Source organism: Bufo bufo, chromosome 11 (genome assembly GCF_905171765.1).
Source record: "Bufo bufo chromosome 11, aBufBuf1.1, whole genome shotgun sequence".
NCBI lineage: Eukaryota > Metazoa > Chordata > Amphibia > Anura > Bufonidae > Bufo > Bufo bufo.
Window position 1 is genome coordinate 85,621,450 of NC_053399.1, and position 24,492 is coordinate 85,645,941.

The window sequence follows — 24,492 nt, forward strand, 5'->3', positions numbered from 1 at the left end:
TGAATGACTGGCCGGAAACCCTATGAAATGATCCCTCTTCCTCCTCCTCCTGTGCCACATCCTCTTCCATCATCGCCAGGAGCATTTTTTCAAGGAGGCATAAAAGTGGGATAGTAACGCTGAGAACGGCGTTATTGGCACTGGCCATGTTGGTGGAGTACTCGAAACAGCGCAACAAGGAACACAGGTCTCGCATGGAGGCCCAGTCATTGGTGGTGAAGTGGTGCTGTTCCGCAGAGCGACTCACCCGTGCGTGCTGCAGCTGAAACTCCACTATCGCCTGCTGCTGCTTGCACAGTCTGGCAAGCATGTGCAAGTTGGATTTCCACCTTGTGGGCACGTTGCATATGAGGCGGTTTACGGGAAGGCCGAAGTTACGCTGCAGCGCTGACAGGCGAGCAGCAGGGTGAGAACGCTGAAAGCGTGCACAGACGGCCCGCACTTTGTCCCCCCAGAATCTAACAGATGGATTTACTGAATTGATTACACTCACATATGCAGCACAGAGGTACTTTACAGAAAAAAATGAGAATATGTCACCCCCTGGGTCCCTGAACTCGCAGACGGATTACCTATATTATTTTCCCTTCTTCTGGGACATACGCAGTGCAGGCAAGTGCACTTAAAAAATGGGTATATGTTGCCCACTGAACTAAAAGAACAGGGTTCAATTATTGTCCCTGGCACTGAAATTGCACAACATGGCTGTCGACTCCCACCTAACTAACAGACTTCTAAAACCTTTTTTTTTCTGTGTCACTAGGCTCAGGGCAGGGTACAAAAATGTTGCATTACACCCACAGAAAAAATAAAAATCGCTGTAGATCACAGAGTTAACAACAAGTTCTGATATCAGATTCTTTCCTATTCTCTCCCTCACAGCAGCAGCATCCTATCCCTACACTATTAAGAGCAGAGTGACGTACAGCGCTACATGACTCCAGCTTATATAGAGGCTGGGTCACATGCTGCACTGGCCAATCACAGCCATGCCCTTAGTAGGCATGGCTGTGATGGCTTCTAAGGGCACACAAGTTAAACGCTTGTTGATTGGCTGCCCTGCAGCCTTCCAAAAAGCGCCATTAGATCGCCGAACACCGAATTCGAACCCAAACTTTTACTGAAATGTTCGGGTTCGGGTCTGAGGTCAAAAAATCGTAATGTTCAGTACGAACCCAAACTTTACAGTTCGGGTTCGCTCAACCCAAATTTGATTTTATCCTGAGTCTGCTGCTGGATGTTTTCTACTGTTTTGACAAACACATCCGCTATACACTGTACTGCTCTGTACTTGGTGAGCTGTGAGGAGGTGGCAGTGATCTCCTGAGCTCAGGTGAGTACAGCTGGGAGGTGCCAGGAGTCGGACCCCCACAGATCTCATATTAATGATGTGTCCTGGGGATAGAACATCGATATCCAGTTCCTGGATAACCCCTTTAAATTCTTTAGCAGACCCCTATATGATAACATAAAGATTCTGATAATCCTTTAACACATCAGTTGGATGAAAACACAATCGGTAATGTCTTTTATGTCTGAGAAGAGCATCACTGTCATTAATACCTGCCCCCCCGCTGTATAACACATAATAGGAGCAGTGACCCCCTCCCTGGAGGACTGACCTCATCAGAACCTGCATTGTGCTTCCATATGGAGGAGGTGTCATATGTCCTGAGAGACACGACGGGGGTATTGGTTATATACCGCTTGCCCCTTCCACCCTTACCTACTCCTTCCCTACATTACCCCCTTACCAACACCAATACACCCAACCACCCAAAATAAAACTCAGAAAACTGATTGGAATGTATTGGCCACAGCAGTTTTAATTAAATATAAATACATAAGTAACCATAATAACAATATTAACTCTAACGGGGGGAGGTCCTTGAAGCCCCAAAAAACCCCTAGCTGTCGCATCGGGGTGAGACATTTTTCCTCCAGCCTTAACACCCAGCTCGGAAGCACCACAAAATGGCCCCGCCACTCCATCCACCACAACAGCTCACCCACCATGGAAGTCCAGCCCCAACCATGGGGCCCTCCCAATGTCATCAAGTTCCACCGTAACCAACTCCAAGGAACCGCCACAGCCGCCGTGACAAAACCGACCTCACCTCCATACACACCCACCATTCACCTGCCAGCCTGACCAAAACTAGGGTGGGTGGGTTGGAGCTTCTCTTCAGTAACCAAAATGGCTACCGTCTTTCACCTCCCTGACGCTCCTCCCCCCTCTCGCAACTGAACCAATCTGGATCCTCCTGCATTCCCCTCCTTTTCCTTTAACCAACCCCTCTTCCAGCTCACCAATCTAAGACCCCCCGTGGCTCCCTAAACCAAAACGCCCGTCATATTGGCCTCCCCTTATGGGCTCCGCCCCAGTCCAGCCATTGCCTGACTAGGGTATTGGTTATATACTGCTCGCCCCTTCCACCCTTACCTACTCCTTCCCTGCATTACCCCCTCACCAACACCAATACACCAAACCACCCAAAATAAAACTCAGACAACTGATTGGAATGTATTGGCCACAGCAGCCGTTTCATTAAATATAAATGCATAAGTAACCATAATAACAATATTAACTCTAACGGGGGAGGTCCTTGAAGCCCCCAAAACGCCTAGCTGTCACACCGAAGTGAGCCATTTTGCCTCCAGCCGAAACACCCAGCTCGGAAGCACCACAGAATGGCCCCGCCCCTCCATCCACCACAACAGCTCGCCTACCATGGAAGTCCAGCCCCAACCGTGGGGCCCTCCCAATGTCCTCAAGTTCCACCGTAACCAACTCCAAGGACCCCCTACCGCCAACGACGTTCGGATTTGACCCCTCAATTCTGCGCGTTCCTCCACATCCTCAGAGCCACCTCAATTCCCTCCTGCAGAGCCAAGCACCACATGTCCAGCCCCACTGCATTCAGATGCACCCCATCTGACCTCCAAAAGGCACCAACTCAATTTTCCAACTCCCTATGTCTGACCACCACCGCCCCATTCCTAGCCATAAAGCGCCCCACTGCCAGATTAACTTTCACCCGGGCCTTGTTCACCGCCTCTACCGACCGTGCCTCACAGTCACTGAACGTGCCTCACAGTCACCAAACCCGGGAACAACAACCGCAACCGTAGCATATCCCACTTGATATCCCTCACCAACTCCCTGATAGGCCTTGCCGCCAAATCATTACCACCCACATGGACCATAAGCACATCTGGCGCTCTATCCATCCGCACAAAGCAATGTACCTCTGGCAGCACCCCTCTCCAGACCATGCCCCTACGCCCTATCCATCTTACCACTACCGACTCCCGGTCAAACCCCAACTCCATCCAGCCGAACTGCTGCCCGGGAGCCCCCCAAAAGACATATGAATGCCCCAATATCCACACCAGGGCGGATACTGCTCCTGTAACGAGAAAATAATGCAAGAACAACACTGCCATAAACAAGCAAAATATCCCCACAAACTCCCGCATTCAAACAAAACCGCCTACTATGAATTCAGCCGCACATAAGACTTAAAATGCATTCCCAACGCCCAATCCGCTTTATGACCTCCTCCCCCAAACCCAACCTTACCGCTTCAGTTGCTGCCCCAATCCTAAACGAATGGCTGGAATACCCCTCTCGATCCAACCCCAACCGCTTTAAACATTTGCAAAACACCGCCAAAAACTGGAAACGGGACAAGAAGGATCCATCCGCATGCATTAACAGTGGAGACAGCCCCACCACAACCCTCGCCCCATATCCCCGAAGACAGTGGACCGGACACATAACACTCCGCAATCTGGAAAAAAACAACTCCACATCCCCTACCCTCCACATCAGTCTTTGAACGTCGTATCACAAACTCCACCCTGTTGGGAAACAAGTCCACATCATCTCTCAAAAGCCCGCCTAATCTGCGCACCGACGGACACACCAGCTCACCCACACAAAGCGCTCCAAAAAACGCCAGAGAAAAAGCCAAACAAAATAATCGGACCTCCCACTCCGAAGTACACACCCACTTCAGCTGGCCACCCAACTCCAACAGTAAAGCGAACGAAACCGGCCTTCTGGTATCCTCCCCTGTCCGCAACCTACGCCAACCCTTCAATGCCTGCAAAACCAGAAACGACTTAGTGAAATCGGACATCCGTTTCAATTTAAAACAAAATGCCAGCCCCACCATATAACCATTAATATATCAAGCGGTGCTGTTCACCCCTATATTTTTCGACCCCAGCTGTAATTTACTCAGAATGGAGATGATTACTGCTTGTTATCAATAAGTATTAATCAATACCAGCAGAATAGTGTAATGTCTACTAATAATCCATCCCCCAAATAACTGACTGAGCGAGGGCAGAGCCACATGTGTCCTGTAGTAATGTGAGGAGAAGAATGGGGGGCACAGGGGCCACAATAGATGGTGTAGGAAGGAGAATGGAGGACACAGGGGCTACAGACTCAGGGGCACAATAGATGGTGGAGGAAGGAGAATGGAGGCCACAGACAGAGGGCCACAATAGATGGAGAATGGGGCCACAAGGGCCACAGACTAAAGGCGACAATAGATGGTGGAGAAAGAAGAATGGAGGCCACAGGGACCACAATAGATGGTGGAGGAATGAGAATGGAGGCCATAGGAGCCACAATAGATGGTGTAAGAAGGAGAATGGAGGCCACAGGGACCACAATAGATGGTGGAGAAAGGAGAATGGAGGCCACAGGGACCACAATAGATGTGAAAGAAGGAGAATGGAGGCCACGGGGACCACAATAGATGGTGGAGGAATGAGAATGGAGGCCAGGGGGGCCACAGTAGATGGTGTAGGAAGGAAAATGGAGGCCATAGGGGCCACAATAGATGGTGGAGGAAGGAGAATGGAGGCCACAGGGACCACAATAGATGGTGGAGAAAGGAGAATGGAGGCCACTGGGACCACAATAGATGGTGGAGGATGGAGAGTGGAGGCCAGAGGAACACAATAGATGGTGGAGGAAGGAGAATGGAGGCCATAAGGGCCACAGACTGAGGGCCACAATCGATGGTTGAGGAAGAAGAGCTCTCCACAGCTGATGACTCTGACACAAGTTTTTCCAGCTTTATGACTATTGTACATTAATGTGCTGCAATTATCACTGATTTATGACATGCCATAAAGTGAGGACATTCCTCATGGGTTCTGGATTTCTAGAACATGGACATATCATATAGCTGCCGCCATTCCTGACATCCACCACACACAAGAGGCGGCTTCTAGTGATGACATTTATAGATTTTACTAACAGCCGGGGACATTTTCTCTCCACAGTCACAATGTACAGATTTTATACTAACGCTCTGTGGACGCCTCACCCACATCTCATCTTCTTTTTCTTACAGTTTGGGTAATAATGATCTAGCAGACACTTCCTGCATCCAGTTGGCATCTGCAATAAAGAATAACGAGTCCCTGAAGATGCTTGTCCTGTCTAATAACCGTCTGTCTGGTCCTCACTTCAGTGACTTGATGGAAGCTCTGTCCAGTCCGGCCTGCAGTATAGAGAAGTTATAGTAAGTATAAGAGATGTCTACAGGACTGAGACATGTTGGGCAAAAGTTATACATGGATTTAACTCTGTTATGCTCTGCACCATCGTTATGTCTATGAGATAAACTGCTGACTGCTCCTTGATATGTGACGTCTCTACTAATGTCTGACTAATGCACCAGAACTAGTTGTGTCAGCGTCCACCACCCCCCTTACCTGCGCCCCTGATTTTGGCGCAGTCTGTATATAAGTGTCATCTGCAGCAGCTTTAACATCTTCTCTCCACATTACTGATAAATATTTTCCCTTTTGCTTTTTTCCCCGACTTCTAAGAACCATAACATTTTTACTTTTCCGTTCACATAGCCGTCTAAGGGCTTCATGCACGCTGCTGTATTTTGCGGTCCGTCTAGAGAACAGTTCTATTCCTGGAGAAGAATAGGATGTTTTTTGAGACCACAGGACAGACTTCAGGGTGTGTGTCCGCATGTTTTGTGGCCCCGTTGAGATTAAAGGATCTACATCAGATCCGCAGATCGGATGCAGACTGAGACTACGGTCACGTGCATGAGGCGTAAAATCTATTTTTAATGGCTCCATTTAATTTACCATAACTTGTATTGAAAACACCGGAAAAAAAGTGTGCCAAAACTGACATGACGACCTTATCCTGAGGATCGGTACAATTACAGCAATACCCCATTTATATGGTTTTGAAGTAATAAAAACCTTTGAAAACTTAAAATTTTCTTCATGGCCATATCCTGACCCCATGACCGCTTTATATTTAGATTTAGATTTAGATTTCTTCTAACTAATAAATTGAAGAACACGATAAGGCTACATGCACACGAATGTTGTTTGTTTTCGTGTCCGTTCCGTTTTTCATTTCAATGGGTCCGCAAAAAATGCGGACAGCACACCGTGTACTGTCCGCATCAGTATGTCCGTTCCGTAACCCTGCAAAAAAAATAGAACATGTCCTATTCTTGTCCGTTTTAGGCATTGTTACAATAGATCCGCAAAAAAAAACGGATGGCATGCAGATGTCATCCGTGTTTTTTTGTGGAACCGCAATTTGCGGACCGCAAAACACATATTATCGTGTGCATGTAGCCTTAGTCTGATTTTCAGTGATGTTGTCCTGGTCATAGGAGAGAAATGCTGAAAAGTATCTACATTGTAAATGTATTCTCTGGGACTTTGATATTGATGACTTGTCCTCAGGAACAACTGTGGGGGCACCCCCGACACCCTGCCCATCAGGTGTTTGAAGAGGCAACAGCGTTAGGTGAGCACTTGGGCGCATATTTATTAAGACTGGCGTTTTAGACGCCTTTCTTAATAAAGCCCTACAATAAAATTTAGACTAGCACATCCAAAGTCACAGGTGCACATCCATAAAGCTAGCATGCAGGGAGCTCACCCTAACAGGCTTAGGTTAGGCCCAGGAGAGGCAGTTCTGTTAGTGTTAGGTACCTCTCTGTGGATGCCACCTTGATGCCAGTAGATGAGCCCGACACACGTATGATCAAATATGTGCGCAAAGAACTTCCATTTTTCATGTATAGTAGGTATAGTACCACTGTAATCCAGAATAATCCCTAATCCTTGGTTTTATTGTTAGCATTAATAAAGTCCTAAACTGGCGGTAAATCCATTGAAGTTATGAATAAGCGCAGGCCTCTCCATAACTTTGGCGCATCCAGCGCCAGTTCTAAATGTAAGACAGCTTCTGAGCCGCTGAAACAGGCATAGAAAATGGTAAATGGGACGGCACTGCCGGCCCATCCCTTTCCCCACCTACTGTAATACCATACACATAAGGCTACTTTCACACTAGCGTTCAGAGCGGGTCCGTCTGATGTCTGCTCAGACGGATCCGCTCCTATAATGCAGACGTTTGGATCCGTTCAGAACGGATCTGTCTGCATTATAGTTTAAAAACATTTCTAAGTGTGAAAGTAGCCTGAAGATTGAGCCGTATGGTGTCATCTTCAAGCGGATCCATCCCCATTGACTTCCATTGTAAGTCTGGACGGATCCGCTTGCCTCCACACGGCCAGGCGGACACCCGAACGCTGCAAGCAGGTGTCCGCTTGCTGAGCGGAGCGGAGGCTGAACGCCGCCAGACTGATGCATTCTGAACGGATCCGCTTCCACTCAGAATGCATTAGGGCTGGATGGATGCGTTCGGGGCCGCTTGTGAGCCCCTTCAAACGGAGCTCACGAGCGGACACCAGAACGCAGGTGTGAAAGTAGCCTAAGTCATACACTGTGCTTCTCTGTAATACCAAACACATCCTTTATATTATGTAGTGCTCTGCAATACCAAACACATCCACTATACACTGTACTGCTCTGTAATACCAAACACATCCACTATACACTGTACTGCTCTGCAATACCATACACATCCACTGTACACTGTCCTGCTCTGTAATACCAAACACATCCACTATACACTGTACTGCTCTGTAATACCAAACACATCCTCTATACACTAAACTGTACTGTAATACCAAACACATCCACTATATTGCACTGTAATACCAAACACATCCACTATACACTGTACTGCTCTGTTATACCAAACCCATCCACTGTACACTGTACTTGTCACCCCATGACGCTCTCCATCCGGAGAACGCGCATGTATGCTGAAAACGGCAGGCAATACATGCTGCACCCTCTTTCAAAGGCCCGCGACTACGAAGCCTTTATTTGTTATAATGTCATGACGGGGAGTGGGGGAACCCCCCCATCGCGCAATGCCCTAAGCTAACGGGCCACAATGCAGGGAAAAGGGAGCTGGTCACCTCCGAAAGCTTCCCTCAACAGGCCCTAGTCTCCTAGCTGTATGAGCCCCCTTCCAAGGTAAGAGGGCTCATACCCACGTGCCTAGAGGTCTAGGAATCCCTGCATTGCCCTACAGATGGTGACAGGGCAGAGAATACCTGTACATCCACGACACGAATAACAGGCGTCTCCAGAGGCCCAGTAGCTGATAGTCTTGCACCCTATGGGTAAAACAGTACGGCAGGTAAGTAACACAGCAACATAACAAATGCTATCCACACTTACCTGCCGCAGTCGAGATGGAAGGCCGGCTCCAGGCTGGGAAGCCCACAGTCTTGCTTTTGCTTAAACCCCTCCGGGAAAGCAAGCCTCTGTCGGAGCAGGCACAGCACAACACATAAACCTCCAAACACAGACCACACCAAAACAACATACTCCAGGTGGGGGAGGAATAACAGACACACCGGAGCGGACACACAGCCAGGACAAAGTAAACAATATAATATATAAGGTTGTCTCACACAGACCAAGACATTCAGCCAGGGAGCAGAGCTCCTACACAGACTGACAACAAAATCAAACTGACCTCCTGCTCCACCACACCAACTTATAAGGAGGCCTGAGGTCACGCCTACCACACCTAGCAGACACACCTTAACCCTGTGGCATTGATTCAACAAGGTGCTGATAGCATTCTTTAGAAATGTTGGCCCATATTGATAGGATAGCATCTTGCAGTTGATGGAGATTTGAGGGATGCACATCCAGGGCACGAAGCTCCCGTTCCACCACATCCCAAAGATGCTCTATTGGGTTGAGATCTGGTGACTGTGGGGCCATTTTAGTACAGTGAACTCATTGTCATGTTCAAGAAACCAATTTGAAATGATTCGAGCTTTGTGACATGGTGCATTATCCTGCTGGAAGTAGCCATCAGAGGATGGATACATGTTCTCATTCTGTTTACGCCAAATTCGGACACTACCATTTGAATGTCTCAACAGAAATCGAGACTCATCAGACCAGGCAACATTTTTCCAGTCTTCCACAGTCCAATTTTGGTGAGCTCGTGCAAATTGTAGCCTCTTTTTCCTATTTGTAGTGGAGATGAGTGGTACCCGGTGGGGTCTTCTGCTGTTGTAACCCATCCGCCTCAAGGTTGTGCGTGTTGTGGCTTCACAAATGCTTTGCTGCAGACCTCGGTTGTAACGAGTGGTTATTTCAGTCAACGTTGCTCTTCTATCAGCTTGAATCAGTCGGCCCATTCTCCTCTGACCTCTAGCATCCACAAGGCATTTTTGCCCACAGGACTGCCGCATACTGGATGTTTTTCCCTTTTCACACCATTTTTTGTAAACCCTAGAAATGGTTGTGCGTGAAAATCCCAGTAACTGAGCAGATTGTGAAATACTCAGACCGGCCCGTCTGGCACCAACAATTATGCCACGCTCAAAATTGCTTAAATCACCTTTCTTTCCCATTCTGACATTCAGTTTGGAGTTCAGGAGATTGTTTTGACCAGGACCACGCCCCTAAATGCATTGAAGCAACTGCCATGTGATTGGTTGACTAGATAATTGCATTAATGAGAAACAGAACAGGTGTTCCTAATAATTATTTAGGTGAGTGTATACTGTACTGCTCTGTAATATCTGTAATTCTATATGTAATGACTGACAGCAGCACAGATCTATCTCTCTTCTGATGATTGTGCTAGACCTGATGATAGGTAAGATGTTCCATCATATGGAAGAGTGCCCGCTCACTATAAAAATGACTGACAGCCGCACTGGTCCATCTCCTAATAATGGCGTTAGGCCTGATGATAGGTAAGATGTCCCATCACATGGAAGAGTTTCCGCTCTCTATAGAAATGGGCTGAGAAAGAGCAAGAAGGGTGGAAACGACTCTGTACATCCTGTTGTGAATAAAGACCTATCTCTTCTATTGACGTGTACCACACCTCACTGTGACTCCTCCTCTGGATGAGGAGATCTTGGTCCCTCTGTAGATGCTGCAGAGACCAGGCTTCAGTGTTAAGCTTGTATGAGACAGACAGATAGTCTGCCAGATCATCACTAACAAGCATTCGTAGTATCGCTTGTTAGCAATGATCTGGCAATGTAAAGCCTCATTCACACGTCATTGTTTCACATATATGTGCTGTACGTTTTCTTGATGGACAGCACACTCACTTATTCATTTTAATGTGTGTATTCACACATCCATGTTTAACATAGATGCATGCTATATTTTGTACGTGTTGACTGATCCATCACGCCTGTTATAGTCTACGGGTCAGTGAAAACTATGGATTATTAAAAAGAGATGCTTTGAAAATAGAATTTTTTTGTGCTTATATGTAAAATCCTTTTCTCGCTATGTTCATTGGGGACAGAAGAGACCATGGGTACAGCTGCTACCACTAGGAGGCGACACCAAGATAAAAATGTTGGCTCCTCCTCTTAGCTATACCCCTACTGTATACACTGAGCTCTTTAGTTTGTACAAGTATTTGGAGCAGCCACTAGAATTCAACAGATAACGAGTAAGAAGAGAAGTGGAGATGGGTCAGAACCAAGAACTGTTGGGACCCATCAAGAAGAGCCAACAATGTACTTACAGGGTGGGAGCTGTGTTCCCCAATGAACTTAGCAAGAAAATGATTTTATAGGTAAGCACAAAAAATCCTATTTTCTTGCTCATATCATTGGGGGGGACACAGGAGTCCATGGGATGTTCTATAGCAGTACAATGGGGAGGGAACAAAAGACCAGAACAATCTAAGGCTGGCCATGAGATCCCGCATGGAAAAAGAACCCTGAATTGGACAGGAAGCGCATGAACCAGGAGGGCCAGCCAGAGAGCGTAGAACACGCAGTGATTTAGACTGGGCAGAAAGGAGAAAACCCAGTTAAACAAAGGTTGGAGGTACGTCAGAAGAAGTGGATACCAGCACACAATATCCATAAGAAGGAGAAGCATTTCAGACGGCTGAAAATGATATCCAGAAGGTACTTCTGGATATCGAGTACCACAGGACTGGTGTGGAAGTCCGGACTGAAAAGCCTGGAATTCTTGCATGACAATAAACCCCACGGAAAACAGAGGGAGCTCTGCAATATAGGGTCTGTAGAATCTGGATATGTATGATATCCAGCTAACAAGCGACGGGAAAACCCATAGAAAACTACCCAATGTGTATGTGATGTGTATGGGATTTTAGCATAGGGAAAAAACTTGGTGATTTGGAAGAAATCAACTGGGCAGAAGGCAGAGTACCAGAGTAGACACTCACTTGTGGATGAAAAGAGGAAAATAAATTATGGAATATGGTCACTCATCAAGACAAATGGCCAAGGGAGATGAACAGGCACAACGGAAACCAATCAGAGGTTTAAACTGAAAAACCATAGGCAAATGGGGAGTAGTCTAAGAGGGTAAAAACTGTGTCCTCAGGCATCAATAGCATCCGAGACATGCCACAGAGAGGAATGTGGCATAAGAGTGTAGCCAAACCAACCTCCGTCACTGGACAAAAGGAAGACTGTGAGTGATGCTAGATCCAGGACTGGCCTTAGACAGCCTGAGGTAACTGAGCAGAGACAGGCCAACCGCACTGTGAAAAGAGAGCAGGCTACAATCCTTGCTAGAGAGCACATACACATGCCAGGAATACAGATTCAAAAGGTAAGGATCGCAGCATACACCTCTGCTATAAAATAAACGCTCAATAAGGAGAAGGTAACCTGATAGACAGCTACCCCCGAGACGTAGAGGCTTTATCGTGAGTCCTCTAATGAGAGAAGCTGCATGATACACCACAGATAAACTGCCTGGATCAGGCAGACCCAACAGTAGGCTGAAGAAAAAAATAACTTGGTGAGAGGTTGAAGCGATGCCAGAAACATCAGAGGCAAGGAAACTCGTCAGAGACCACCTACCATCATATTGTAGCAACTGTGCCTGAAGGGGAGAATGTGGTCATCAGAGGAATGCACAAAGTGGCCAGAGATGGGAGAAACACTCCGCCAGAAGAGAGTGTGATGCTGATGCCCATCGTCACAAAAGTACCGGAGAAAAAGTGGTCATGTAGAAAAATAGTGCTAGTGCAGCCATTCCAGAGAAGTAAGACACAACTAGTGTTGATCGAGCACCAAATTTCTCGGGTCGAACACCTCGGGATGCTCGGGTGCTTTACCGAGCACCCGAGCACAATGGAAGTGAATGGGAGAACCCGAGCATTAAACCAGGCACCCCCTGCTCTAAAGAGGGGAGGGTGTTTGGTTCATAGGAAAAGGTCAGAAATTAATGGAAACACCACCGAAATGGTTCGGGAACAGCATGGGAAGGATGTCTGGAGACATCTTGGACTCCCAGGTCGCTGCTGAGAACGATGTTGTCAGAGTAGTACGCCAACTTTTACAGACTGACAATAATACTCACAAAACCGAAGATAAAATCGATTTTAGAGGAAAAATTGTTAGGAAACATTCTTTCTTGTATATTTACTTGTATATAAAGTGCAAGTGCTGCCAAAAATTACAAGGAAGAGGCACTCCGATACAACCTGTATATCACATGATGGAGGGCCTCATTCACATTGTGGTACAATTGTTCAGGTAGTGGGACTCCTACACTCATAAAGCCTATGCACTAAGAGAAATGGCTTCCAAAAATTACAAGGAATCGGCACTCCAATACACCCTTTATTACACATAAAGGAGGGAATCATACACACTTGAAAAATTATGATTGATGGCCTGCTGGCGATCCTCAAAAACATTAGGAGCAAGGGCCTGCTGGTGACCCTCTAAAACATTATGGACGAGGGCCTGCTGCTGAGCTGACCATCTAAAAACATTAGGGGTGAGGGTCTGCTGCAGAGCCGACTCTCTAAAACATTAGGGGCGAGTGCCTGCTGCTGACCTGAGCATCGAAAAAATTATGGGCGAGTGCCTGCTGCTGAACTGACCATTGAAAAAATTATGGGTGAGTGAATGCTGCTTAGCTAACCATTGAAAAAAATATGGGCGAGGGCCTGCTCGTGAGCTGACCCTGTAAAACATTATGGTTGAGGACCTGCTGGTGAGCTTACCCTCAAAAACATTATATGCGAGGGCCTGCTGGTGAGATGACCCTCTAAAAGATTGTAAGTGAGGGCCTGCTCATGAGCTGACCCTGTAAAACATTATGGTTGAGGGCCTGCTGGTGAGCTGACCCTCAAAAACATATGAGAGGGCCTGCAGATGAGCTGACCCTGTAAAACATTATGGTTGAGGGCCTGCTGGTGAGCTGACCCTCAAAAACATTATATGCGAGGGCCAGCTGGTGAGGTGACCCTCTAAAAGATTGTAGGTGAGGGCCTGCTGGTGAGCGGACCCTGTCAAACATTATGGTTGAGGGCCTTCTGGTGAGCTGACCCTCAAAAACATTACATGCGAGGGCCTGCAGGTGAGCTGATCCTTTAAAAGATTGTAGGTGAGGGCCTGCTGTGAGCTGACCCTCTAAAACAGGAGCGAGGGCAGTCTAATAAGCATGTTGATATGATGGAATAGGAGGAGGACGAGAAAGGAAGAATGAACCATATACCCTTTTTTGTATTCAGTACATTATAAAAAACACATTTAAAGTGCCTTTATGTTCAGCCGCTTTCCTCTGGTGGAGTAGAGAAGTCAGGGGCAATCCAGTCCTTGTTAATTTTTATAAGAGTCAACTTGACAGCATTTTCAATTGACAGGCGGATGTGCTTATCAGTTATTATGCCCCCAGCAGCACTAAATACCCGCTCAGACAAAACGCTGGCGGCAGGGCAGGCCAGCACCTCCAAGGCGTAGAGCGCCAGTTCGTGCCACGTGTCCAGCTTGTACACCCAGTAGTTGTAAGGCACAGAGGGATCATTGAGGATGCTGACACGGTGTGCTACGTACTCCTTCACCATCTTCCAAAAGTTTTCCCTCTTCGTGACACTAGGCCGCGCATCAAGGTGAGGATGCTGGCGGCGTGTCATGAAACTGTCCAAGGCTTTGGAGAGTGTTGCCCTGCCTCTGTTGGAACTGCTGTGTGTTCCTCTCGTCTCCCCTCCTTGGTTGCCCAAGGAACTACGTACTCTGCCACCAGCGTTGTCAGCTGAAAATTTTTGGAGCAATTTTTCCACAAGGACCTACTGGTATTGCACAATTTTGCTTGTCCTCTCCATCACAGGAATGAGAGATGAGAAGTTCTCTTTGTAGCGGGGGTCAAGAAGCGTAAACACCCAGTAATCGGTGTTGTCCAAAATGCGTGTAAAGCGAGGGTCACGGGAAAGGCAGCCTAACATAAAATCAGCCATGTGTGCAAGAGTCCCAACAGGCAAGACTTCGCTGTCGTCATCAGGAGGATGACTCTCAATCTCCTCATCCTCTTCCTTCTCTTCTGCCCATCCACGCAGAACAAATGGAATTCAACTTCCATGGGTACTACCTTCTGTAGCGGAGGCAACAGTCTCCTGCTCCTCCTCCTCCTCCTCATCGTCATCCAATTTGTGCTGAGAAGACGAACTGAGGGTGGTCTGGCTATCACCCTGTGTAATGTCTTCCCCCATTTTCACCTCTTCCACATGCAATGTGTCGGCCTTAATTGTAAGCAGCGAGCGTTTGAGTAGACACAGAAGTGAGATGGTTACATAGAAACATAGAATGTGTCGGTAGATAAGAACCATTTGGCCCATCTAGTCTGCCCAATATACTGAATACTTTGAATAGCCCCCGGCCCTATCATATATGAAGGATGGCCTTATGCCTATCCCATGCATGTTTAAACTCCTTCACTGTATTTGCAGCTACCACTTCTGCAGGAAGGCTATTCCATGCATCCACTACTTTCTCAGTAAAGTAATACTTCCTGATATTACTTTTAAATCTTTGCACCTCTAATTTAAAACTATGTCCTCTTGTAGCAGTTTTTCTTCTTTTAAATATTCTCTCCTCTTTTACCTTGTTGATTCCCTTTATGTATTTAAAAGTTTCTATCATATCCCCCTCTGTCTCATCTTTCTTCCAAGCTATACATGTTAAGGTCCTTTAATCTTTCCTGGTAAGTTTTATCCTGCAATCCATGTACTAGTTTAGTAGCTCTTCTCTGAACTGTCTCCAAAGTATCAATATCCTTCTGGAGATATGGTCTCCAGTACTGAGCACAATACTCCAAATGAGGTCTCACTAGTGCTCTGTAGAGCGGCATGAGCACCTCCCTCTTTCTACTGGTAATGCCTCTCCCTATACACCCAAGCATTCTGCTAGCATTTCCTGCTGCTCTATGACATTGTCTGCCTACCTTTAAGTCTTCTGAAATAATAACCCCTAAATCCCTTTCCTCAGATACTGAGGTTAGGACTGTATCACTGATTGTATATTCTGCTCTTGGGTTTTTACGTCCCAGGTGCATTATCTTGCACTTATAAACATTACATTTTAGTTGCCAGATTTTGACCATTCCTCTAGTTTTCCTAAATCCTTTTCCATTTGGTGTATCCCTCCAGGAATATCAACCCTGTTACAAATCTTTGTGTCATCAGCAAAAAGACACACCTTACCATCGAGGCCTTCTGCAATTTCGCTGATTAAGATATTAAACAATATGGGTCCCAGAACAGATCCCTGATGTACCCCACTGGTAACAAGACCATGGTCTGAATATACTCCATTGACTACAACCCTCTGTTGTCTGTCCCTCAGCCACTGCCTAATCCATTCAACAATATGGGAATCCAAGCCCAAAGACTGCAATTTATTAATAAGCATTCTATGTGGGACAGTATTAAAACCCTTACTAAAGTCTAGATAAGCGATGTCTACTGCACCTCCACCATCTATTATTTTAGTCACCCAATCAAAAAAATCTATAAGATTAGTTTGGCATGATCTCCTTAAAGTAAACCCATGCTGTTTTTCATCTTTCAATCCATGGGATTTTAGATGTTCCACAATCCTCTCCTTAAGTATGGTTTCCATTCATTTCCCCACTATTGATGTCAGGCTTACTGGCCTATAGTTGCCCGATTCCTCCCTACTACCTTTCTTGTAAATGGGCACAACATTTGCTAATTTCCAATCTTCTGGGACGACTCCTGTTTAGAGTTGAGCGGACACCTGGATGTTCGGGTTCGGCAGGTTCGACCAAACTTGAAGAAAAAGTTCAGGTTCGGGACCTGAACTTGACCCGATCTTGACCCCGAACCCCATTGAAGTCAATGGGAACCCAAACTTTTGGGCACTAAAATGGCTCTAAAATAGTCCTGGAAAGGGCTAGAGGGCTGCAAAAGGCCTCAAAATGTGCTTAAGAGCATGACAACTGTTCTGAAAACAAATGTGGATAGGGAAATGACTTAAAATAACATAAAATACAGAAAAAATAAAAATAACAATCTGTATCTAGGAGTAGGAGGTTGAGGAGGCGGTGGATGGGTGGATGTGGCGGTGTAGGTTGACGTGGCTGTGTAGGTGGAAGCGGCGGTGAAGGAGGAATAGGTAGCCAACACTGAATATTGGGACATATAACAAAATAAAACTAAGAATAAGTGCACTTGAGTACAAGAATGGATGGTTGAGGCTGGTATAAATGTCTATTCTGCACAAGGGCAAGGTACGGACAAGTCCTGTGGGATCCATGCCTGGTTCATTTTAATAAACGTAAGCTTGTCCACATTGATTGCCGCCTATGATAATGCTCTCTGCCGTACTAAACACACGTTCGCACTATACACTGGCTGCAGGGCAGGTCAGCACCTCCATGGCTGACAAAGCTTTTCCACATTTTGGCCATGCTAACCTTGCCTTCTCAGGTGCCGGTGGTGCCCCAGCTGCGTTGGCGACCTCTTCCTCCTCTGCCTTCGCCTTGTGCTTCCACTGTGCCCCCGCTGTCAGGTGGGAATGCTATCATCAGCGTGCGCTTGTAGTCGCGCCTCTTCCGATCAGTAACACATGTTTTCACTAAATTTAGTTCCCTGTCAGCAATGCAGAGCAAGGGTTCATTCACGGCAAAAGGGGGATCATGTCACCCAGCAATAGAACAGAGGATTTTGAGAGCTTTAGGCCCCTGTCACCAAGGCACAGCAGGGGTTCATTCACAGCAAAAGGGGGTTCGTCACCCAGCAATACAGCAGAGGTTTTTGAGAGATTTAGGCCCCTGTCACCCAGGCACAGCAGGGGTTTGTATAGGCCAAAAATGGTAAAATGTCACCCGACAATTGAAAATAAGAATTTTTTCAATTTAGGGCACTAAAATTGGCACTTTTTAAAATTAAAATGGCTCTAAAATAGTCCTTGACAAGGCTAGAGGGATGTAAAAGGCAGTAAAATATGCTTAAGAGCATGGCAACTGCTCTGCAAACAAATGTGGATAGGGAAATAACTTAAAATGAAATAAAATTAAAAAAATTACAAATTATTAACCTGCAACTCAGATAAGGAGGTGGATATGGGGTCGGAGGTTGAGGAGGCGGTGAATATGGTGTTGTAGGTGGAGGCAGCAATGGAGGAGGAACAGGTAGCCAACAATGTTTTTTTTTATTTATTTTTTATTGGGGTAGGTAGCCCCCAAAATATTGGGACAAATAAAAAAAAAAAAGAAAACAAAGAATCATTGCACTTGTACAAGAATGTATGTTTGATGGTGGTATAAATGTCTATTCTGCGCAAGGTGCAGACAAGTCTTGTGGGATCCAAGCCTGGTTCATTTTAATGAACGTGAGCTTGTCCACGTTGGCTGTGGACAGGCGGCTGCGTCTGTCTGTAATGACGCCTCCTGCCGTGCTAAATACACGTTCAGAGAGTACACTGGCTGCAGGGCAGGCCAGCACCTCCAAGGCATACAGGGCACGCTCTGGCCATGTGGATAATTTGGAGACCCAGAAGTTGAATGGGGCAGAACCATTAGTCAGTACGTGTAGTCGTGTGCACAGGTACTGTTCCACTATGTTTTTTAAATGCTGCCTCCTGCTAACATGCTCCATATCAGCAGTTGGGGCCGGTTGTTGTGGCGAGGTGACAAAGCTTTTCCACATGTCTGCCACGCTAACCCTGCCTTCTGAGGTGCTGGCGCTGACACAGCTGCGTTTAGCGACCTCTTCCTCCTCCCCTGCCTTCGCCTTGTGCTTCCACTTGTCCCCGGTGTCAGTCGGGAATGCTCTTAGGAACGCGTCTACCAGCGTGCGCCTGTAGTCGCGCATCTTCCGATCACGCTCCAGTGAGGGAATTAAGGACGGCACATTGTCTTTGTAACTGGGATCCAGCAGGGTGGCCACCCAGTAGTCAGCACACGTTAAAATGTGGGCAACTCTGCAGTCTTTGCGCAGGCACTGCAGCATGTAGACGCTCATGTGTGCCAGGCTGCCCAGAGGTAAGGACAAGCTGTCCTCTGTGGGAGGCATATCGTCTGCGTCCTCCATATCCCCCCAGCCATGCACCAGTGATGGGCCCGAGATGCGTTGGATACCGCGCCGCTGTGAACATGCTTCATCCCCATCCTCCTCCTCCTCCTCTTCCTCCAGTAGTAGGCCCTGGCTGGCCAAGTTTGTACCTGGCCTCTGCTGTTGCAAAAATCCTCTTACTGAGCCACTTCTAAAAGACTGGCCTGAAAGTGTTGGAGATGACCCCTCTTCCTCCTCCTCTTCCTGGGCCACATCCTCTTCCATCATCGCCCGAAGTGTTTTCTCAAGGAGACATAGAAGTGGTATTGTAATGCTGATAACGGCATCATAGCCACTGGCCATGTTGGTGGAGTACTCGAAACAGCGCAACAGGGCACACAGGTCTCGCATGGAGGTCCAGTCATTGGTGGTGAAGTGGTGCTGTTCCGCAGTGCGACTCACCCGTGTGTGCTGCAGCTGAATCTCCACTATGGCCTGCTGCTGCTCGCACAGTCTCTCCAGTATGTGCAAGGTGGATTTCCACCTGGTGGGCACGTCGCATATGAGGCGGTGAGCGGGAAGGCCGAAGTTACGCTGTAGATCAGACAGCCGAGCGGCGGCAGGATGAGAACGCCGGTAGCGCGCACAGACGGCCCGCACTTTATGCAGCAGCTCAAACATGTCGCCCATTATTGCACACCACCAGGCCGGGCTTGAGGCCCACTGGCAGCAACCACTCGTCGGTCTGTTGTTCTGTACCCCGCCACAACTCCTGTGTGGTGTGGGGCCTGTCCCCCAAACACATCAGTTTCAGAATGGCCTGCTGACGCTTTCCCCTGGCTGTGCTGAAGTTGGTTGTGAAGGTCTGTCTCTGACCGGAGGAGGAGGTGGTAGAAGAGGAGGAGGAAGCTGAGTAGAAAGAGGAGGCAACAGGAGGCAAAGAATGATGCCCTGCGATCCTTTGTGGCGGAAGGACGTTCGCAAAACAGCTCTCCGCCTGGGGCCCAGCCGCCACTACATTTACCCAGTGTGCAGTTAGGGAGATATAGCGTCCCTGGCCGTGCTTACTGGTCCACATATCTGTGGTTAGGTGGACCTTGCCACAGATGGCGTTGCGCAGTGCACACTTGATTTTATCCGATACTTGGTTGTGCAGGGAGGGCACGGCTCTCCTGGAGAAGTAGTGGCGGCTGGGAACGACGTACTGTGGGACAGCAAGCGACATGAGCTGTTTGAAGCTGTCCGTCTCCACCAGCCTGAATGACAGCCTTTCAAAGGCCAGCAGTTTAGGAATGCTGGCATTCAGGGCAAGGGATCGAGGTTGGCTAGGTGGGAATTTACGCTTTCTCTCAAAGGTTTGTGAGATGGAGAGCTGAACGCTTCCGTGTGACATGGTGGAGATGCTTGGTGACTGAGGTGGTGTTGTTGGTGGCACATCCTCTGTTTGCTGGGCGGCAGCTGCCAACGTTCCTCCAGAAGCGGAGGAAGAGGCCGAGGCAGCAGCAGAAGAGGGAGCAGGAGGGGCCTGAGCCCTTTCTTGGTTTTGAAGGTGCTTACTCCACTGCAGCCCATGTAGATGCCTGGTCATGCAGGTTGTGCTCAGGTTCAGAAAGTTAATGCCTCGCTTCAGGCTCTGATGGCACAGCGTGCAAACCACTCGGGTCTTGTCGTCAGCACATTGTAAGAAGAAGTGCCATGCCAGGGAACTCTTTGAAGCTGCCTTTGGTGTGCTCGGTCCCTGTTGACGGTGGCCAGTAGCAGGCGAACTGTTTTGGCGACTGCTGCTCTGCTTTGCACCCTGCTCCCGCTTTTGCTACACTGTTGGCTCGGTCTCACCACTGCCTCTTCCTCTGAACTCTGAAAGTCAGTGGCACGACCTTCATTCCATGTGGGGTCTAGGACCTCATCGTCCCCTGCATCGTCTTCCACCCAGTCTTCTTCCCTGACCTCCTTTTCAGTCTGCACACTGCAGAAAGACGCAGCAGTTGGCACCTGTGTTTCGTCATCATCAGAGACGTGCTGAGGTGGTATTCCCATGTCCTCATCAGTAAACATAAGTAGTTGTGCGTCAGTGCATTCTATGTCTTCCACCCCTGGGGAAGGGCTAGGTGGATGCCCTTGGGAAACCCTGCCAGCTGAGTCTTCAAACAGCATAAGAGACTGCTGCATGACTTGGGGTTCAGACAGGTTCCCTGATATGCATGGGGGTGATGTGACAGACTGATGGGCATGGGTTTCAGGCGCCACCTGTGCGCTTTCTGCAGAAGACTGGGTGGGAGAAAATGTGAACATGCTGGATCCACTGTCGGCCACCCAATTGACTAGCGCCTGTACTTGCTCAGGCCTTACCATCCTTAGAACGGCATTAGGCCCAACCAAATATCGCTGTAGATTCTGGCGGCTACTGGGACCTGAGGTAGTAGGTTCATTAGGACGTGTAGCTGTGGCAGAACGGCCACATCCTCTCCCTGCACCAGAGGCTTCACCAACACGACCATAACCGCGTCCCTTATTAGATGTTTGCCTCAGCGTTCACAAAGCAAAGTAAAAAGTGGTTAAGTATGTTAAAAATAATTAACCGCCAATATAAACCCTGATGTAGGGTATTGCACTGTATTTTTTTTTTTTAACTCTATATGACAGCGGTATTTATGACCTAAATGTGACACTCACTTATGCACGTCTTATCCCAGATGTACAGTATATCAGAGGGTTTTTTCACCCCGGTAACCAAAAAGCTGTATTTCTGTCCTAAATGTGACAGTGACTTATGCACGTGTAATCACAGATGTGCAGTATATTAGAGGCTTTTTTCACCCCAGTATGCCAAAGCCGTATTTATAGCCTAAATGTGACAGTGACTTATGCACGTGTAATCACAGATGTGCAGTATATTAGAGGCTTTTTTCACCCCCGTATGCCAAAGCCATATTTATTGCCTTCTCTATGTATGCCACTGCTCACCCCATCTTCATCCTCTTCTCTTCACCCCTCCTCGGTGTATCAGTAGGGTCACCTCTTCAGCCACTAGCACTGAGGTGGTAGGGAGGCTGAAGTGGAGGGGGAGACTGCAGAAATGCAGGTGATCCCATGGCTGGTGGGATGCAGGGGAGCTGGGCTGCCCTGGTCAACTTGGGGAAGGTCGAGGGGTGAAGGGATCCGACACTGGCCTTCCTCCATGGGTAAACAGAGAGACAAGATGTCTGTTTCCCATGCCTAAAGGGGAAAAAAGTAAAATATCAAACTAAAATAATAATGTAGATAGGTGCCCTGCAAAGCAGGAAGGTCTGCCTCCTACAGACACTAAGCTAAAACTGACTAGCTCGGTAGGGGGTATAGCTGAGAGGAGGAGCTAACACTTTTCTTGCTTAGTGTTGCCTCCTAGTGCCAGCAGCTATACCCATGGTCTCCTGTGTCTCCTAATGATACGAGCGAGAAATTTATTCTTCAGCTGCACAGTGTCTGTGAAACATGAATGACACACGGACAGCAAAAAAACAGACAAACTGATCCTTCACTGAGGCATCTTATTATTGACCATCATAGACCATTTTTTCATGGATTTGACCACGGACACTGATGTGTGAATGAGGCTTAATACTGCTGCCAATTACTGCATAAACTAGTAAACGCTCGGTCACCAAGTAATTGGAATCTTTCAACAGATTTAACAGTCATTGGTCGGTGGCAGATCATGCTTTGTAATCATGATCTGCTGCCGGTGTTCCGTGAAATTTCCCTACCCTTGTCAATTCCTGTTGTTACGCGGCCACACCGGACATGACTTTCCCAGCTTTGGAAGGAGGTGTGCCGCGCCGCGCAGGCGCACAATTATGGGGTAGGGAAATTTCACACCAGAGTTGGGGAGAAGGGGCCACCTAATGCGCTTGTGCCTTACCTCTCAGCTGGCTCCAGATGATCAGACACCGCGTATGCGCAGTGAGTAGTAGGGAGATTTAACAAAACAAATGGCCATCAGATCTCCCTACCCCCACACTGCGAAGGCGCGGTGATCGGATGGATGTTCGGTATAAGAGATCTCTCTGTCCACTGGTGCACACGTGCGGTGTATCCCGACGGGAGTAGTTAGCAACGCTTGCGCACTGGCCCGTAGCTTTTCCCTACCCTCTAACCACTGCTGAGGCTCCCGGCGCATGCGCAGTGTCGGCCGGTGTTCAGCTGAGAGGTAAGGTGCAAGAGCATTAGGTGGCCCCTTCTCCCCATTTCTGGTGTGAAATTTCCCTACCCCATAATTGTGCGCCTGCGTGGCGCGGCACACCTCCTTCCAAAGCTGGGAAAGTCATGTCCGGTGCGGCTACGTCACAACAGGAAATGACAAGGGTAGGGAAAGTTCATGGGTAGGGTAATTTCACGGAACACCGGCAAACGATGATTCAATTTTACATAGCGAGCTTTCCAGACATCACCAGTCTCTTCATCAGGCGTCCTACAAGGGTGTATGAAGAAACAATAAGAACAGAGACATGGGGGAATGAAGGGACATTTAAAAAACACCAGAATATCGAAGATTTTGAGAATGAGTCCTTAATGATCTGACAGATAGGGGGTGTGAAAGTTTTATGGTCTTTAAGTTGATGTTATCTCTGGTGCCCCGACTGTGTCCATTCATTCCCCCATGTCTCTGGTCTTATTGGATATATATTGCTGTTTCTTCATATATTGTAGTATACCTGACGAAGGGACTGGTGATGTCTCGAAAGCTCGTTATGTAACATCATTACTTCTATTTTTGTTAGCCATTAAAAGGTATCAAACCTGCAAGACTCTGATTTAGTTTCTCTGAATAAGAGCACTAAACCAAAGGGGAGATTTACAAAACACACAAGATTGTAGACATCCCATGTTTAGGAGATCAATTCACTGACTGGTCTGATGTCAGGAGGAAACCTCACAATACAACCTCACTAATGCTGGGGGTGCTGTTTTCCCTTCTAGTATGCGGCGCAATGAACTATCTAAAGAGGAGGAGGAAGCCATAAGAAAACTGAGAAAGCAGAAACCAAATATGAAGATATCTTACTGAACAGAGAAGCCATATTCCTTCTCAGTGATGAGCAGATAACAGGACTATGGGGGTGAAGACGTCTTCAGAGGTCTGATATTAGGAGCGTCTCCTGGTGCATTATGGGTAATATCACTGATATACAGAAGATAAGGAAATGTTTAATCTCTTATATTATAAAAATGAGTTTCTGTCTGTCTGGACGTTCTTTATGCGCGACCAAACGACTGGACCGATCTTCACCAAATTTGGCACACAGGTACATCAGGTGTCCGGGAAGGTTTTAGACTGGGTCTCAGCTCTCTAGGATGTACTGTTCATGAAATATTCCCCAAAAATGACCTGCATTAGCCAATACAAAACAACCCAGCCATTTTTCTTCACTGCTATAAGTCAGCTTTAGACTAGGGCTACACGACAACATGCACAGCTCAGCAGACAGTATCACACAATAGACTTAGATACACAGCAGACAGTATCACACATGATAGGATTAGATACACAGCTCAACAGACAGTATCACACATGATAGGATTATATACACAGCTCAGCAAGGATTAGATACATAGCTCAGCAGACAGTATCAAACAGGATAGCATTAGATACACAGCTCAGTAGACAGTATCACACAACATAAGATTAGATACACAGCTCAGCAGACAGTATCACACAGGATAGCATTAGATACACAGCTCAGCAGACAGTATCACACATGAAAGTATTAGATACATGGCTCAGCAGACAGTATCACACAGTA

The 24,492-nt window shown here is 47.4% G+C and overlaps 1 protein-coding gene across 12 annotated transcripts in view; it reads left to right on the forward strand.

Moving 5' to 3' along the window:
• The window catches only part of LOC120982266 (NACHT, LRR and PYD domains-containing protein 12-like), a 116,618-nt gene extending 92,747 nt beyond the window's left edge, over nucleotides 1-23,871 (forward strand). For all 12 annotated transcript variants that reach the window (XM_040412289.1, XM_040412288.1, XM_040412292.1 and 9 more), the window contains 2 exons: nucleotides 5,379-5,549; nucleotides 23,669-23,871. In XM_040412289.1, the coding sequence (XP_040268223.1) occupies nucleotides 5,379-5,549; nucleotides 23,669-23,756 (259 nt within the window). In that variant the 3' untranslated portion in view covers nucleotides 23,757-23,871. The remainder of the gene's footprint in view (nucleotides 1-5,378; nucleotides 5,550-23,668) is intronic.
• The last annotated feature ends 621 nt before the right edge of the window (nucleotides 23,872-24,492 follow it).